This window comes from Anomaloglossus baeobatrachus, chromosome 2 (genome assembly GCF_048569485.1).
Source record: "Anomaloglossus baeobatrachus isolate aAnoBae1 chromosome 2, aAnoBae1.hap1, whole genome shotgun sequence".
Lineage (NCBI taxonomy): Eukaryota > Metazoa > Chordata > Amphibia > Anura > Aromobatidae > Anomaloglossus > Anomaloglossus baeobatrachus.
This window is the reverse complement of record NC_134354.1, coordinates 100,560,700-100,578,491: the sequence shown is the minus strand read 5'-3', so window position 1 is coordinate 100,578,491 and position 17,792 is coordinate 100,560,700. Positions and strand designations below refer to the sequence as shown.

The window sequence follows — 17,792 nt, the reverse complement described above, 5'->3', positions numbered from 1 at the left end:
TTTGACCTAAACACATGGTTTATCTTCATCAAAGCACAGAGATTCTGGGAAATCTTTCCAGCCATTGTTCCAGATCAGATTGTATTGATAAAGGGAGCTCAGCAGGCCGCAGCCCGACTTTACATTTGATGAGAGGAAAAGCCACATTGCATTGTTTGCTACTGCACTTCTTCATGTGATGGGGGCAGGGGACATGCTTGAGATACACAGCGAGATAACTTCTGTTTGATGACCAAAGCTCATTAGGCAGTTTGTGTAAATTAGATTGGAGTCTCAGATTTCACATTAGATCTAAAGCCCCCCATGTGAGATGGCTGTCCGCCAAATAATGGTTGGACCAAGTCCTCCTTAGGCTAGGTTCGCACACTGCGTCTTTTTGACGCTGCGTTTTTGTGCGTTTTTGGCCGCCAAAAACGCACCTGCGTCGAAAAAAAAGCGGTAAAAAAAACGCAGCAAAAACGCATGCGTTTTTGCCGCGATTTGGTGCCTTTTTGGCTGCGTTTTGCTGCGTTTTTCAAATGCATTGCATGGGCGAAAAACGCAGGAAAGAACTGACACGTCCATTTTTTTTTTTTTAACTCAAAAACGCAGGTAAAAAAAACAGATGTGTGCGGACAGCAAAAATGAAAACTCATAGACTTTGCTGGGGAAGCAAACTCCTGCAGTTTTGAGGCAAAAAACGCACCCGAAAAACGCGCAAAAACGCACTGTGCGCACATAGCCTTAGGCTCCCTTCACACATCCGTGTTTCCATTACGTGTGGTGTCTGTTTTCACACGTACCAGAGACACGGACACACGTAGACCCATTAAAATTAATGGATTTGTGCACACGGACGTGTGTCCATGTGGAGCATACGTGTGTCCATGTGCTGTACAGGGCGACAAGTCAGTTTTTCTCTGGCAGCACTGATGTTAAACGGCCCACACACTAATGTGATCTGTGTGACACGTACCGGAGAAAACACTTGTCTGAAATAAAATGATTTTCTATACTCTCCTGTCTCCAGGGCTGCTGTCACTTTCTTCCGGGTCCGTTCATTAAGCTCATGAATAGTCACTACAACGTGGACCCAGAAGTAACTGCAGCACTGGAGACAGGTTAGTATAGAAGTTCATGCTGTCCGTATGCTTTGCGTATGTCACACGGATAGCACGCTGAACACATACATGGACACACATACACACCTACACCATGGACCGTGCAAACAGTGTGTGTGTGTGTGTGTGTGTGTGTGTGTGTGTGTTGCACGGACGTGTGAAAGGCCTTATACATAGTTGCTGGACTGAGTGCTCCGTGCTCTTTAGAAAGCCACTGCTGAACGTCTCTAGCTGCAGCCTATCTCCTTTAATACCAGAGTTCTCTTATTCATTGTTAGCATTTTAGAGTGCAGCTGTATGTGTTTTGTAGTTGTGTTTTCAGCTAGTACCTGTTCACACCTTAGATGTGCGGGTCAATCTTTTCGATATATCTCTTGTAAGACCATAGGAAATCTGACATGTCGGATCTTTCTCTCATCAGACATTATCTATTGGGGAAAAGTCGGTACACCTTACACGCCAAGTCAATCCTTCCGCTAAAAAGCTCAGAAAGTAACCCTGCACACACCACAGCTTTGTGTGTATATAGTCTATTGACCATAAGCTGCTAATCATTTCTGGGGGTGAGGTAGGTCCAGTATGCACGTGGGCACCTAGTCCGTCAGTGATAATATCATGCTGATAAAACATTGTATTGTAACAGCACACAGCCTCATAAGTGACACATCTTTAAAATCAGTTTTTCAGCCCCTACATCATGCTGCCTTCAGATTACATAGCAAAAAACTGCTGAAAGATTATTCTTTTTTTTTTTTTTCAAGGAAGATTTTGAAGCTGATCAGCTTCAATATTCACATCAAAAACGGCTTCAAATATACTTTGAATACTCTACTCTTCCAGTTAGTTTAATTTCTGCTCATGAAGATATAGAAGGTGGCTCATTTACTCTTATTTTTTTAATGTTCGTATGACTCTTCCTTCTCCCTTGCCTTTCATTGTCTGCGTCATATCCTTGGTTAGAATAGTAAAATGAGAAATTGGGCCCTTAATTTTTCAGTGCTGCACATGCCTACAATCTAGTAAAAGTCCGTCCACAATGCTGGTACTTTAAGACGTTGCAGATTTTCCACCCACAGTGGATTTTCCCCTTAAAAACGTTCAATTTTTCCAGTACTCTTTCAGTATTCACCTCTTCTCCCTTCCTGAGAGCAAGAGAGTCCGCTGCCTAATTCAGACAAAGTCATAGGGGTCTAGCTGCTTTTTTCAGCTGGCAAGTTCTGGGCATACCACGGCTAAATATAGTGTTGTCTACACTTGACTAATATGGAAAGGGACAGTATACTGACCTCAGGCAATCTCGCCGTCGGTGTACAGTAGGCGCCCTGTCCCTCAGCATTGAACGGCTTCATAAATGATCCGACACGGACAGTGGCGCTGAATGCCAGCTGGCCACATCACAGCGAAATACTGTTCAAAATGCTCCGCATGTTGGTTTTGTACAGGAAAAATACTGAGAAGTTTACTTTACTCAACAAGTTCCAGTTATTACAGGAATTAACTTCTTTAAAAACTTTACATGCTAAAAAAAACAATCTGTTGATGACTGTGGGAAAAGTAAGTGACAGCCCTAGTGGGAGCCATATTGGCTGTCACACAGCTCTTACACTGCTTTAAGGCTATGTGCGCACGTTGCGTATTTGCATGCAGTTACGCTGCGATCTGCACTGCAGCGTAACTGCATGCGTCCTGCGCCCCCAGCACAGTCTATGAAGATTATGCAGCAGACGTGCGCACGTGGCGTATTAGAGCGCAGCGCTTCGGCTGCTGCCCGAAGCGCACGTTCTAAGAAGTGACATGTCACTTATTCCGTGGGCTTTGCCGGCAGCCCCCGCTCTGTCTATGGGAGGGGCTGCACTCAGAGCGCATGAAATCGGCTTTTTTTTTTTCTTTTTCATTACGGATTCTTTCTGCAGCGATTTGAAGCACACGTGTGCTGTTCAAATCGCTGCAGAAATTTCTGCAGGGACAGAGCGCTACGTGCGCACATAGCCTAATAGTAAATATGACAAAAAGTGAAGCGATGAAACTGTATTACAGAATATTTGCTTTATTATCATTGCATTTTTTATTGTGGGAGGTTTTTTTAATATTTTTTTTACTTTAGATTTGTCTCAAACCTTAAAGGGAATCCTGATGTCAGCAAAGTTGATGAGAATCCTGAAGTTTCCTGCCCACGTTGAGTATTTTTTTTCCTTGCAGATTTGGTGCAGACTTAAAACTGCTACATGTCAATTCTTCCATTTTTGCTGCAGATTTTACTCATTTTAATAAATGGGAAATATTGCACCAAAAACAGTTTTGCCGCTTCAATTTTCCTGTCAACGGATGCAGAAATCGTGCCGAAATGTCTGCACCAAATACTAAATGTGTGCCCAGAGCCTAACGCTGCGTGCGCACAATCAGGGTTTGCAGCATTTTGGACAAAGCGGGTTTCAGCTGTGTCCAAAACGCTGCATTGTACAGTACAAGCACAGTGAATAATTTCTACAAACTCTACTGTACCACGGTGCGGCATTCCGAGCCGCAGCATGTCAATTTATTGCTGCAGAGCTGCAAGTATTCTCCACAGGGAGATCTGGAGAGAGACCGCAACTGCCTAAGCATGGAACGCGGACACAATCAGCTGCGGTCTCCTCCGGAGGAGAATCGAGGCCTCACAGGTCTGAACTAGAGTTGAGCGAGTACCTAACTATTCATACTTGCTATATTCATAACGAGTATTGTCTAATACTCGCGTATTCATTCCGAATAGTGTGTGCAATGCAAGTCCATGGGGAGTACTCACAATGTAATGAGTAACCCGTATTACGCACTATTCGCTACTCGAACGAATAGTACAGCACTTGGGTTACTCGTTACTTTGCGAGTTTTTCCCCATTGACTTGCATTGCACATGCTATTTGGGACGAATAGGCGAATATTAGACAGTATTCATTATGAGTAGAGCGAGTACAAACAGTTAGGAACTCGCTCAACTCTTATCAGGACCCACCGCGTCCAGGACGCAGCAGGTCCTGATCGTGGGTACGTAATTGAAAGAGTGGAAACAGATGAATTTTAATTTTTAATACTGTTAATTGGAGTAAAGGCCCCGTCACACTAAGCAACATCGCTAGCAACATCGCTGGTAACGAACAACTTTTGTGACGTAGCAGCGATGTTGCTAGCGATGTTGCTGTGTGTGACATCCAGCAACAACCCGGCCCCTGCTGTGAGGTCGTTGGTTGTTGCTGAATGTCCTGGGCCATTTTTTAGTTGTTGCTGTCCTGCTGTGAAGCACAGATCGCTATGTGTAACAGCGACAGAGCAACAACTAACTGTGCAGGCAGCAGGAGCCGGCTTCTGCAGAGGCTGGTAACCAATGTAAACATCAGGTAACCAAGAAGCCCTGTCCTTGGTTACCCGATATTTACCTTCGATACCAGCCTCTCTCACTGCCTGTGCTGCCGGCTCCTGCTCTGTGCACATGTAGCTAGCTGCAGGACACATTGGGTTAATTAACCTGATGTGTCCTGCAGCTAGGAGAGCAGGGAGCCAGCGCTAAGCATTGTGCGCTGCTCCCTGCTCTGTGCACATGTTGCTGCAGCACACATCGGGTAATTAACCCCATGTGTGCTGTAAGTAGGAGAGCAAGGAGCCAGCGCTAAGCAGTGTGCTGCTCCCTGCTCTGTGCACATGTTGCTGCAGCACACATCGGGTAATTAACCCCATGTGTGCTGTAAGTAGGAGAGCAAGGAGCCAGCGCTAAGCAGTGCGCTGCTCCCTGCTCTGTGCACATTTAGCTGCAGCATACATCGGGTAATTAACCCGATGTGTGCTGTACTAGGAGAGCAGGGAGCCAGCGCTCAGTGTGCGCTGCTCCCTGTTCTCTGCACGTGTAGCTGCGTGAGCTGGTAACCAAGGTAAATATCGGGTTGGTTACCGATATTTACCTTAGTTACCAAGCGCAGCATCTTCCACGCGGCGCTGGGGGCTGGGACACTGGATGCTGGTGAGCTCACCAGCAACTCGTGTAGCCACGCTCCAGCGATCCCTGCCAGGTCAGGTTGCTGGTGGGATCGCTGGAGCGTTGCAGTGTGACATCTCACCAGCAACCTCCTAGCAACTTACCAGCGATCCCTATCGTTGTTGGGATCGCTGGTAAGTTGCTTAGTGTGACGGTACCTTAAGTAACGGACATTAGGAGCAGATAACCTTTCTATCACAATATGGCAAAGTATAAAAAAATTTTTTTATAAAATTTTTATTTTCGTCTTTCCTGTGACCTGCGCTTTTCCCATTTGACCCTGGCATCTTTCATTAGCAGGAGACTGCAAGAGGAGCTCTGCCTATTTTTGCTCTCGGCTCAGTCTGAGGACATGTGTCAGGTGAGGTTGTTTCTTGGCTCCTATCACTTGCGGTTGGTGCTGGGCTTGTGTGGTGGCACGGTGTGAAGCCCTTTATGGCTTTGCCTTGTATTGTGGGTGTTCTGGGGCACCAGTTCACCCGCCACACTGCTGCACTATTGCTGCTGCACTATTACTGTGGCGGTGTTTGTCTCTTGCGGCTACACCTTTTAGGTCAGGGACCTACTGAGAGGTTCACCATGAGGTGGCAGTGGACTTACTACAGTCTGATCAGAATGGTAATCAGGTCATTTTTCAGTCTTAGGGTATGTGCGCACGTTGCTTTTTACCTGCTTTTTACCTGCTTTTTTGCTGCTTTTTCTTCTGCGCTGTTTAATGCCAAAATGGATGTGTTCTTCTATTCAAGCAAAGTCTATGGGAATTTGGGTTTCTTGTTCACACTATGTTGTTCAAAATGCTGCCTTTTTGTGGCAGAAATTTGGTCAAAAACTCAGCTTTGCAGTGCAAAACCCAAATGGCAAAAACAATTGACATGTTGCTTCTTTGAAAAGCTGAGTTTTTGACCAAAGTTCTGCCACAAAAAGGCAGCATTTTGAACAACATAGTGTGAACAAGAAACCCAAATTCCCATAGACTTTGCTTGAATAGAAGAACACATCCATTTTGGCATTAAACAGCGCAGAAGAAAAAGCAGCAAAAAAGCAGGTAAAAAGCAGGTAAAAAGCAACGTGCGCACATACCCTTAAACTCAGCTGTAATTGATCGATGTATATGTTTTGAATGTGTGATGTGTCTGCCTCTATGGTATATTCCACTGTTTTGTATTGTTTTTGGGTTTTTTTTGACCTGTATGAAGTTTCTAAATTTCAGCAAAAAAGCCTAAGGACTTTTTACACGTCCCACATTCACAGTCCAAGTAGAATCGGCAGCAGAAATTTCCCATGGAAACATTTTTTGACTGTCGGCTGAACCTGCCAATATGGACAGTCTAATGTGTAAGGGGGCCAAGACAACTGATCGTCAGTGGAGATGTTGATTGGGCATGTCTTGACTTTGGGCCAACTATAATATTGTTCTCCAGGAGATAAGCTGTTGCGAGCCCTATCTTAGGGACAGCTTTCTGATAAAGAACCCAGGAGTCCTCAGCCGAACGAGCGCTCCTGTGCATGGGAGAGGCGGCCCAACGAGCGCTCCTGTGCATGGGAGAGGCGGCCCAACGAGCGCTCCTGTGCATGGGAGAGGCGGCCCAACGAGCGCTCCTGTGCATGGGAGAGGCGGCCCAACGAGTGCTCCTGTGCATGGGAGAGGCGGCCCAACGAGCGCTCCTGTGCATGGGAGAGGCGGCCGAAGGAGCGCTCCTCCTGTACATGGGAAAGGCGGCCGAAGGAGCGCTCCTGTGCATGGGAGTGGCGGCTGAAGGAGCGCTGATGTGTATGGGACAGGCAGCCCAACGAGCGCTGCTGTGTATGGGAGAGGCGGCCAAACGAGCGCTGCTGTGTATGGGAGAGGCGGTCGAAATAGCGCTCCTATGTATGGAAGAGGCTGAACATACACCGGAGCGCTTGTTATGCCACCTCTCCCACACACAGGAGCGCATGTTGGGCCGCCTCTCCCACACACAGGAGCGCATGTTGGGCCGCCTCTCCCACACACAGGAGCGCATGTTGGGCCGCCTCTCCCACACTCAGGACGAGCACTCCTGTGTATGGGAGAGGTGGCGGAACAAGTGCTCCTGAATATGTTCAGCTGACTGCCATCTGTTTATGGCTGGTTTGCAGACTAAATAAAACTCATTGCATTATATGCTGATGAGAATGTTGTTTGGGTCCATAGACCCATGGCAGTTCCTATAAAGTGGCCTAAGGGTACGTTCCCACACATATCACTGCGGCACACACACCCTGGCGAACAGGCTGTGCTGCCGATAGTGTCAAAATTGTACGGTTTAGCAGTGTGTGTCGTCCTTGGCATTGAAACAAGTGAAATCTCCAGTAATATCCATACAATAGTAATCTGCTGCTGATTTCAGTTGAGTGCATGAAATTTCTAAGATCTCCTGCAGAACGCTGGTACTGAAAACTGCTTTTTTTTTTTTTCCCAATTTGGAAAATCCAGTGCACTTGCACACCTGTATAGCCCATCCTTACCTTTCTCATACAGTTGTATGGTACATAGTTCACTGTCCCTCTTCACAAGCCCCACATTTTTGTGATGGCTTCACCCCCTTTCCAGTCATCGGATTACACATTTCAGCCTGTATCCCGGATGACGCCTCGTACAGACACATGTGACTGGCCCTTGGTTTGTTTCAGAACGATTTTTCATCTCGTGACCCTGCAGCTGTTTTGTGAAAGGGCGGCCCTGTTTTGAAAATGCTAAAATATTTTAATGTCTTGTGCTTTAAAAATAGTAACCGAGCGGGAAGAAGTCAGCGCCGGGTCCCCTGTTTACTGCATGCTATCAGGCAGCCATCTTGTGGTGTGAAGACTGTAGTCTTATTCATGAGGACGGAGATTGTCTATTCATGAACACTTAGTGACTAATCTGAGGGGGGCTTTGATGTTTTGTGGCTTCCCTTAGATTGAGGGTCCTTGTTCTCGTGACTATTTCGTCAATGTTACCACAACAAAATGGCTGCATAGCCCAATCTCTTTTACCTCATGGATGTCTATAGTTTGCTATAGGTGGAGTCAATTTTGTGCCAGTAGTGAAAGGTTTCCACTCCGGCCTGTGACTGCTACTTCATTTTCTGTACAGATCACGTCTCAGCAGTCCTCTCGTTATGATCATTATTTATTATTATATATCCATTTATTCCATGGCACTTTACATGTATTCAAGTGTCAGGTAACACCCATATGAGTACCACAGTTTCCACCATTAACAATAGGTAATGTTATTGAATGTTCTCAGTGACAGGAACAAAATTATAATCTTGTGGATACCACAATAGGTAATGGACACAGCTCACCTTCTCCCCATCCCTGCATGTATCAAAGGACATGCCTACACACACACCTGCTGAACTGCAGCTCCGGCAAGATGGTTTCCTCCATAATTATGTACACAAAATGAAATAAAAAAAAAAAACTACCATCAAAAAAAAAAAAGTGTTAATCTGTGTGCAGAGAATTTAAAGGGGTGATCCACTACTCAGCATTAGTGGCCACATCGATGTAAAGCTAATAGGGAAGGCTTTTCTCATTCACCGTGTGTAGTCATTTCTGACCCTGAGCGGCGCTATTGCAAATCCGCTTATCCCCATCATGTAACCCCCGGGCGCCGTGACCTCTGAGATCCGGTGATGTCACGTCAACTTCCAGTTGACCCAACATGAACGAGTCGGCCCTAGTCTTCCTGAGTGACAGGACCGTGGGAAGAGTTTCACCGCTCATCACAGCCCAGCATCTCCCTGCTCTCTCCTTCACTGCAGAGCGCCGCAAGCAGGAGCGATGCCGGGCTGTGATGAGCGGTGAAACTCCACCCATGGTCAAGTCACTCAGGAAGACTGGAGCCGTCTCGGTGATGTCAGGGTCATCTGGAAGTTGACGTGACATCCTTGGTTCTCAGAGGTCATGGAGCCCAGGGGTCACGTGATGGGGATGAGTGGACCGCAAAAGCTCCACTCACAGGGAGAATTGACTACTCAAAGTATTCGAAAAAAACCCACCTTTATGAGTTATAAATCCATGCGGCCACTAATACGGAGTAGTGGACCACCCCTTTTAGTGATTGATAGGTTTTTAGGTGCTTCCTGCGGATCAGCACCATGGCCTCAAGTACCGAGGTTTGTGTATTGCTCAGTTTGCCCACGCTCTGCTTATTCTGAAAAAGGGTTAATGTACAGAGCTGCCCTCCTAATTCCCGCACACATGCTGAGGTCTTTGGTTCACAGATGTTTCATGCAAATATATATTTTTATAGATGGCGTTCCCACGCTCGCTTGTTCATGTTGCTCGCTCAGGAGACGCTGTCCCTCCACCATTGCTTCCTGGTGCTCGCTCAGGAGACGCTGTCCCTCCACCATTGCTTCCTGGTGCTCGCTCAGGAGACGCTGTCCCTCCACCATTGCTTCCTGGTGCATCTTTTCTTTCCTTTTTCAGTTCGGTACAATATCCACAATAACCTCCAAGACAGAGTGAAGGGTTGTTTGTCGTGAGGACCTAAAGTCTACATTTGCTCTGAATTTGTGGCCGCAGTGTTTTCTTACAATACCACGCTTCGGATCACATCTGGGCCTCCGTGACATTTTCCAGAGTCCTCTGTTGACACAGGAAGAGCCCAGATTTCCAGGCCGAGGAAAAGGTGCCGAAAAAAACTTCTTAAACCGAGTTATCCTTCAGAGGAAGCAAGCTGATACTCTGCTTATCTTCAATTCTTAGAAAAACACAAAATGATTTCTCACGCTATCTTCCTCCTTCCTTCCATGGCAGAAAAAAAACACGAGCGATAGAACCTGGCGCTTGCTTTGCCATAATCCCCATTGTCAACTATCGTCAAAATATCACTAGTCGATAGAGATAAGCCAATCCATCCATAACAAATTTCCCAAAAATTTCCAGCCAACTTGAGCTGTTCCGCTCTGCATGCTTTAAAGGTCCTGTAATATGTTGGGCTGCTTTCACACCTCCGTTTTTTCCTGTGCGGCACAATCCGGCACTTTGCAGGAAAAACGCAACGGTTTTTTTTTTGTTGCTGCCGGTTGAGTTTTTCCTGCATAGACTTTAATTAGTGCCGCATGGGCTTGCGTTCCGTCCGTTTTTTGCTGCATGCGGCAGATTTAGCCGATGCAGCGGCCGGATGGAGCGTTGCCTGGCATGGTTTTTTTGTGCGGCAAAAAAACCGCATCTCGCCGCATCCGGCCGATGCGGTGCATTTTTCAATGCATGCCTGTGGACGCCGGATGCGGTGCGATGCGGTAAAAACCGCATCCGGCCGCCGCATGCGGTTTTAGCCACTGCACATGCTCAGTAGCATGCCGCAAGCGGCAAAAACCGAACGGGCCGCATTTAAGAAAACTTATGCAAAGGATGCGACTTTTTCGCCGCATCCGTTGCATAGGTTTTAGAGCCGGACTGTCCGGCTCTGCACCTACCGGATGTGTGAAAGCAGCCTTAGACAAAAATTCCGCTCTCCCAGGCCCTCACCTGACTCTACACACTCACCGCAGTGCCCCGGCCCTCTTTGTGGGTCTTCGGTTTTTCTGTGAACTTGCTGGTCAAAGACTTCATCGCCCATGAGGTGCCTGTGGGTCTCACTGCTGGGACAACAAAAGACCTAATGTAGAGGACTTTATGCCTACAGAGGCTTCCAGGGAGGGCCCAGGACAGGAGTTTTTTTGGGTTTTTTTTTTAGTTTGTTTTTAGGATTTTTCTACTTTTCAAGGACTTCATAGTTTTGTGCTTCTAGTTCTGGAGGCATCTTATAGTATAGTATAAGGGTAAGTGGACACTATCAGGACTCTCTGCGTCCTGAACTCAGCGGGTCCTGACCTTTTGGGGCCGTGAGACTCCTCCACAGGAGACCGCAGCTCCTCGTGCCCATGATCAGGGTTCAGGGCACTGCGGTCTCTCACGTATGCTCTCCCTATGGAGGACACTAATGCGATTATCGCACTGCACTCCTGTGTTATCTGAGTGCAGTGCAGTGTTTCTCCCGCACCCATAGACTTGTATAGGTGCGAGTGAAAACTGATTAGATTCTACCCGCAGCATGCTGCGACGGTTTTCTCGGTCCGATTAGGGCTGAGAAAAAATATCAGATGGGAACGCCCCATAGAGTAACATGCTAGCAATGGAGGCGATAGGAGATTAATCCCTCTCCTCCGCAGCTATGATCTGATTGCAGGATCGGATCACAGTGGCATGACACTCGGCTTACACTCGCAGCAGAGCGGGAGCCGAGAGTCGCATCTGATGCCATATGCTCATGTGGCCTTAGCTTGACTCTATCTTTTGTCAAATAGTTACAATTCTATTCATGGAATTGTCCATCACTGGAAAAAAACATGGCTGCCCCCTCCTAAAAATATCACCGCAGTTCTCCACAGGTGGCATGTGGTATCACCACTGCTGCGGAGTCGGTGTACATTTTGGTGCAGTCTGTATAAAATAGAGCAATTCCGACTCCTATAGTTTATATAATGGTGTACAGTAGTTCAATGAAGTATGTGCTGAATATTCTCAAGAGTTTGGGAAAGTTATAAATGTCTGAGCCGTTCCGGATATAACCTGATGACTTTTGTTTTATGCTTTTATATGTTTAGTACTTATTATGCCACCTTTTTGCTCCTATTTCCTCTTTAAATAGCAGAGCCTCTTTCATCTCCTCCTGGGCAGATGTTCAGGATAGGTAGTATTTGATGGGAATTGATATTTCACCATCTTTGTTTTCCTTGCGGTGGTGGTGTCGGGTGGAAGGAAGGCCCCCCGATGAGGCCGCCTTATCGTCATCCCGCATCACTTCCTCGCCAGCTGGGCACATCACACATACTATCCGGCCGATCATTACAGCTTCTCGTGATGTTTAGCAATATTAACATGGTTTCCTCTTTCTTTTGAAGTGCGCTGCGGAAAAGCATCACTTCTGGGCCTGTGCCCGCTCTGCTGTGGGTTGAACTGAGGGTTACGGGAGCAGAGTTGGCACGAGCGCCCGTATTACAAAACCCAGGTGTCTTTCTTATTTATTTGTTCCTCTTTCGATGGGGAAGTGGTAATTTTATACCTACTAATTGCTGTTGTATTAAATCCTTTTACTTTGCACATGATGGAACCGTATAAAAGAGAAATGCTCTAAGCAAGACTCTGTAATAAGCCTAGAAATTTAACTCCTTAGTTACATTTCGCATGTAGAAATTTTTGGAAAAGGGGGAATATGGCAGCTCTTAAATCTGTCTCAGTCACATGCGGTTGCGTGCGTCAATGCGACCGCATCTTGCCGCAATTCCATTGCAGGTGAATTGAGCTGGAGCGCATCTGCAATGGGTCTAGCCTTGCGGCAAAATACCACTGATGTGAGCGGCGCTTAACCTTTTCATAATATACTTCATTAGGCTGCTTTCACACCTCCGGTTTTAGCAGAGCCGGCCAATCCGGCTCTAAAAACCTATGCAACGGATGCGGCAACAAAACCGCATCCTTTGATAAGTTTTTGACATGCGGCCCGTCCGTTTTTTGCCGCTTGCGGCACGCTACTGTGCAGTGGGAAAAAAAATGCATGCTGCGGCCGGATGCGGTGTTTGCCGCAGGACGCCACATGCGGCGTCCATAGGCATGCATTGCAAATCGCGCCGCATCAGCCGGATGCGGCGCAATTCGTTTTTTGTTGGTTTTTTTTGCCGGACAAAACAACGTGCCAGGCAACGTTCCATCCGGCCGCCGCATGCGGCAAAAACCGGACCGAACGCAAGCCCATACGGCACAATCCGGCACTAATGAATGTCTATGCAAAAAAACCGCAACCGGCGGCAAAAAAAAAAACGGTTGCGTTTTTTCTGCAAAGCGCCGGATTGTGCCGCACAGGAAAAACCGGAGGTGTGAAAGCAGCCTTACTGGCCAGGTTTGCCGTCTGAGCTCTGAGTAATGTGGGTGACGAGCCTTCTAGGAGATATGATGTAGGGGAAGGCTTTTTTACATCTGACTTTCCTAAAAAGCAACTTTAGTCAAATGACAAGGCAGAGGTTACATTTTTTTGCGTGATTTATTTTTTTTTGTTTTTATTCTAGAGGCTGTGGCAGATGCAGTGTTTGGTCACGGTTTCCAAAATTGCAGTGGTTTTGTTGCAGATCATACTTGACTCTATCAGCATTGGGGTCTATTAAGAAATCAAAATGTATTCAGTTGGGTGATACTTGGCTTTTCGGTAATCGCCTGTTCCAGACTTCTTTTCTTGGTTCGAGGGCTCCATTGAATTGTTCTTGGGGCCGAATGTTTTCTCGTTGCAACACCTGCCGCGGTTTATGTAACTGTGATTCAGCTGAATACGATGCATGTCTGAGACGATTGATTCCAAGTGATTAGTAAAGAAAGACAGGCCCTCGTTACTCCTCAATCCCGGCAGCTGCGCTGCTCCCAGGCCTACGGTTCACGTTCAGGGCACCCTTACATACCTTACATGCTGCAGCACAGCTCTGCCTGCACAGCACTCCTCCATCTGCTGCGCCCGGCGTTCTTGGGAACCGTCAGAGCCGGACTCCATTATTAGATCACACATACTTTACTAGTGCTGCAAGAAACAAAAACGGACCAGCATTTCCTTAGTCTACTTTCTCATGTCCAGTAATCCGATAGAACAGATCCATCCAGCAGCAACTATTTATCCATTCAATCTTCTTTCATTTGTAAAGGATCCATTTTTTTCTTACTGGATCAGTTTCAAATGTAAGATAAATAGTAATCCGGTAACAGATTCGGTTTCCATAGACTCCAGTGTTAAAAAAGCGAAACCTGCAAAATCAATTTTTTTTTTTTGTGTGTGTTTTCACAACAGATTGCTGCTGGATGATTACAGGACAAGAACGAAGCTAGTGTGAACAGGTGTGACTGCAGGAAAAACAAATGTAGCAGCACACACGGTGCGCCAATATATGTGCCAACCAGGAGATGCCATGTAGACTGTACTTGAATTGCGGTACTTGGCTAATTCCTGTGTTATTAGCCAAAAGGATCGTTTCTTCGGTGGGACAGTTTTTTTTCTATTAAAAATTTATTTTATTTTGCACGGCAAGATGATCCTAAAGCTATGTGCACACGTTGCATTCTGCCGTGACACATATTCTGCAGCGTTTTGTCACTACATGTGCGTTTCAGAATGCAGCCGAGAAGCTGTGTTTTGGATGTATTTTGAGTGCAGAATTCATGCAGAATTCACTCTGCCATAGACAGAGTGGGAAAAGCGTCCAAAACGCACAAAAGAAGTGACATGTTGCTTTTTAGAACGCATCGATTTTGTAAAAAATTTTGCATCTAAAACGTTGCGTTTTAAAGCGCAACATCCACATGGAATTTGCTAAATTCTCAGACTTTGCTGGGGACGCAGAACGCATGCGTTTAGGCTTCAGTTTAAAACGCTACGAAAGCGCAACGTGCGCACACATAGCCTAAACAAACGTTTTTAAAAACGACTATTCTGCAATCTGCGAATCACCTGAAGAGTGATCCAAACACTAGTGCATTGGGTTAACTTTTATATTTTGTCGCTGCACAAAAAGATATAACAGGGGTATATGTGTGTGTGTATATATTTCCGCTCCCTGTGCTGCATCGTCCGGTGTACACGGGACTCGCACTGCCAAGATTTATGGCACATTATGTGCACAAAGTGATCCACTATAGATTGCTCAGTGCGTATCATTTACTTTCGTCTGCCTGTGTGAACAGGTATATAAACAAACACTGAACTGTTAAAAATTAGCCGTCCGTCCGTGGTTGTATTGTACTGCCAATTGGTCCATTTAAGAGCGCTCTACTAAATATGAAGGCAGTCACCACCTCCAAATATATAGTATAAGTAACAACTGACCAGCGCCTACTAAGAATATACACTTTTGTGGGTGGTTGTTGTGTGTTTTTTGGTTATTGTTTTTTTTTTTTCTGTTTGTTCTTTAATAAAGGCAGTGAAAAACCACAAGTGTTCTTTGGAAATGTCTGGGGGAAACATTCCTCCTTTGAGGAGTTTTTAGTCTCCGGAGGTGGTTTTGAGGAGTTATTCAAGCATTATTGCAGATTTTTTTTTATCTTGAGTCTTCTGCAGCCTTTTCATTGGACAGTGCTTAGTTTAAATTGTTTTCCCTCCAGAAGATGATTCAAACAAGTGATTTGCTCCTTTTTTCGAAACAGGATTTTTTCGAAACGTAAAGTGGGGGAAAAATATGCTCAAAAGACTGAACATAAGAGCAGCAAGTTATATTACCATTAAAATGAATAGTTTTTGGAGTGGATCTTCACTTTCATGTGCCCGTACCCTTACAGAATGAAGCAAATCATGCGATGTGCATGTCTGATAGCAACGTTTAGGGTCTCACCCAAGATGGGTCACTTGTGGCTCGCAAGAATTGGTCAATTTGTGCCTTTTTAGTTACTCATTTTATTATAGAACTATAATGCAGTTTATATTTCATATAATTCATGGTGGAAATAATATCTTTGATTTGTACTTTCCAAATGCCTTAACTTGCTGATATACAGTATATGTGATATAAATGTTAAGTTCCATGCTGTGATCTCAGAGTATGGCTGCAGGGAGAGGCATTATTTGTGTATACTCCTTCCACAAAGCTGGTCATTCACTTTATAGTCAAGTCAGTGGCTGCTGTTTCAGAGGGATATGTAAAGATGGGGCATGCTGGCTTTCAATATGCCTGGTCATTTTTTTTTTCTCCAGTAGATAACATCTTCCTGAAGTATCTGTTGGTTGCTTACACCGGATTACATAGAGAAGGACATACATATTCTTTACAGGCTGAACAGTAGTCTGTTTTCTGTATGAGTGACTATTGAGGGGATAACACGGAAAAGGTTTTTTTGAGCAATAACAGAGCATAAATGCTCCAAATCCTCCTCAAAAACTTGGGAGTTTCTACTCCAAAAACTCATCAAAAATACAGTATGAACATGCACTTATAACCATGCCTCTGCACCAGTTAATAGTATGTGATTTACAATGTATGAGATGAATCAGGAAATTTATATTGTAATTTGCTTCCATTACAGCATCAGCGAAAGTTTCCTGACCGTGAAAGGTGCTGCCTTATTCCTTCCACGTGGTAATGGCTCGTCTACCCCTAGAATCAACCATCGGCGCAATAAACATGCAGGTAATTGCTAATCTCGTTTATGTAGATGTTTTCCTGTCTTGGTCGCACAGTATCACGTTGCTTCTTTCTTCCTTGCAGTTTTGGGTGAAGAAAAATGAAGCCGCATGTCAGTTGTTGGAACGCTTTTTTTTTTACTACGCTTTGTAGCCCTTCCAGACATTGATTTCACACAAGAAAACGCAGCAAAAAAACTCATGCTTTTCTTGGTGTGTTTTTCTGCCACAAGTTGCAGATTTTAGTGCAGAAAATTTCTTCACCAAAAACAGTGTTCACATATATCCTTACAGTGTGTGCACACGTTGAGTATTTGGTTGCAGCAAATTCTGCATCTCTTAAAGGGAACCTGTCAGGTGCAATATGCACCAGCACCACGAGCAGTTCTGGGTGCATATCGCTAATCCCTCCCTAACTGTCCCTGTATACACTAGCATAGATAAAGAGATCTTTAGAAAAAGTATTTCTAAAAATCTTTTATGATATGCTAATGAGGGCAGGGACTAGTTGTAAGGACGTTACTTCCCTTGGCTAGTCGTCCCCCTTAGCACGTTAGTATGCCCCTGTGGGTGTGCTAGTATGCTCATGAATGCACAGAGTCAGGGGCATGGTCACTCACCTCTGCTGCCACCGCTGGTTCTCGGCTAAGTGTGCAAGATCAGAACGTCCCCGGACTTCCGGTCATGCGCACTACACCAGTTTGCAGCCGGGATGTGTACACGTGGCTTCACACTACACATTACTGAATGTACGGGACTTCTGATTACGCACACTGAGCTGAAAACCAGCGTCGGGTGAGGTGTCAGAGCAGAGGACGGTGAGATCAACCATACCTCTGACGCTGCGCGTTCATTATGCTCACAGGGGCATGCTTACATGCTAAGGGGGCGACTAGCCAAGGGAACGAGTGCCCTTGCAAATAGTCCCTGTGCTCATTAGCATATGATAAACGATCTGTAGAAACACTTTTTCTAAAGATCCCTTTATCTGTTACTAGATACAGGGACGGTTAGGCAGGGATTAGCAATATGCACCCAGAGCTGCTCGTGGTTCTGGTGCATATTGCACCCGACAGGTTCCCTTTTAGGCTAGGTTCGCACACTGCGTCTTTTTGACGCTGCGTTTTTGTTCGTTTTTGGCCGCTAAAAACTCACAAAAACGCACCTGCGTAAAAAAAACGCATCAAAAAACGCATGCGTTTTTGCCGCGATTTGGTGCGTTTTTGGCTGCGTTTTGCTGCATTTTTGATCTCTGCGTTTTGCTGCGTTTTTCCAATGCATTGCATGGGGGGAAAACGCAAAAAACGCAGGAAAGAACTGACATGTCCATTTTTTTTTTTTAACTCAAAAACGCAGGTAAAAAAAAAAACAGATGTGTGCGGACAGCAAAAATGAAAACTCATAGACTTTGCTGGGGAAGCAAAGTCCTGCAGTTTTGAGGCCAAAAACGCACCCGAAAAACGCGCAAAAACGCTGCGAAAAACGCACTGTGCGCACATAGCCTTAAGCTGTTTCCACAGTGTTTTCATCAGGGTTTTTT

The 17,792-nt window shown here is 45.6% G+C and overlaps 1 protein-coding gene across 4 annotated transcripts in view; it reads left to right on the top strand.

Moving 5' to 3' along the window:
* SSH2 (slingshot protein phosphatase 2) overlaps positions 1-17,792 on the top strand; it is a 303,023-nt gene that overhangs the window by 250,523 nt on the left and 34,708 nt on the right. For all 4 annotated transcript variants that reach the window (XM_075335233.1, XM_075335231.1, XM_075335232.1 and 1 more), the window contains one exon: positions 16,156-16,259. In XM_075335233.1, the coding sequence (XP_075191348.1) occupies positions 16,156-16,259 (104 nt within the window). The remainder of the gene's footprint in view (positions 1-16,155; positions 16,260-17,792) is intronic.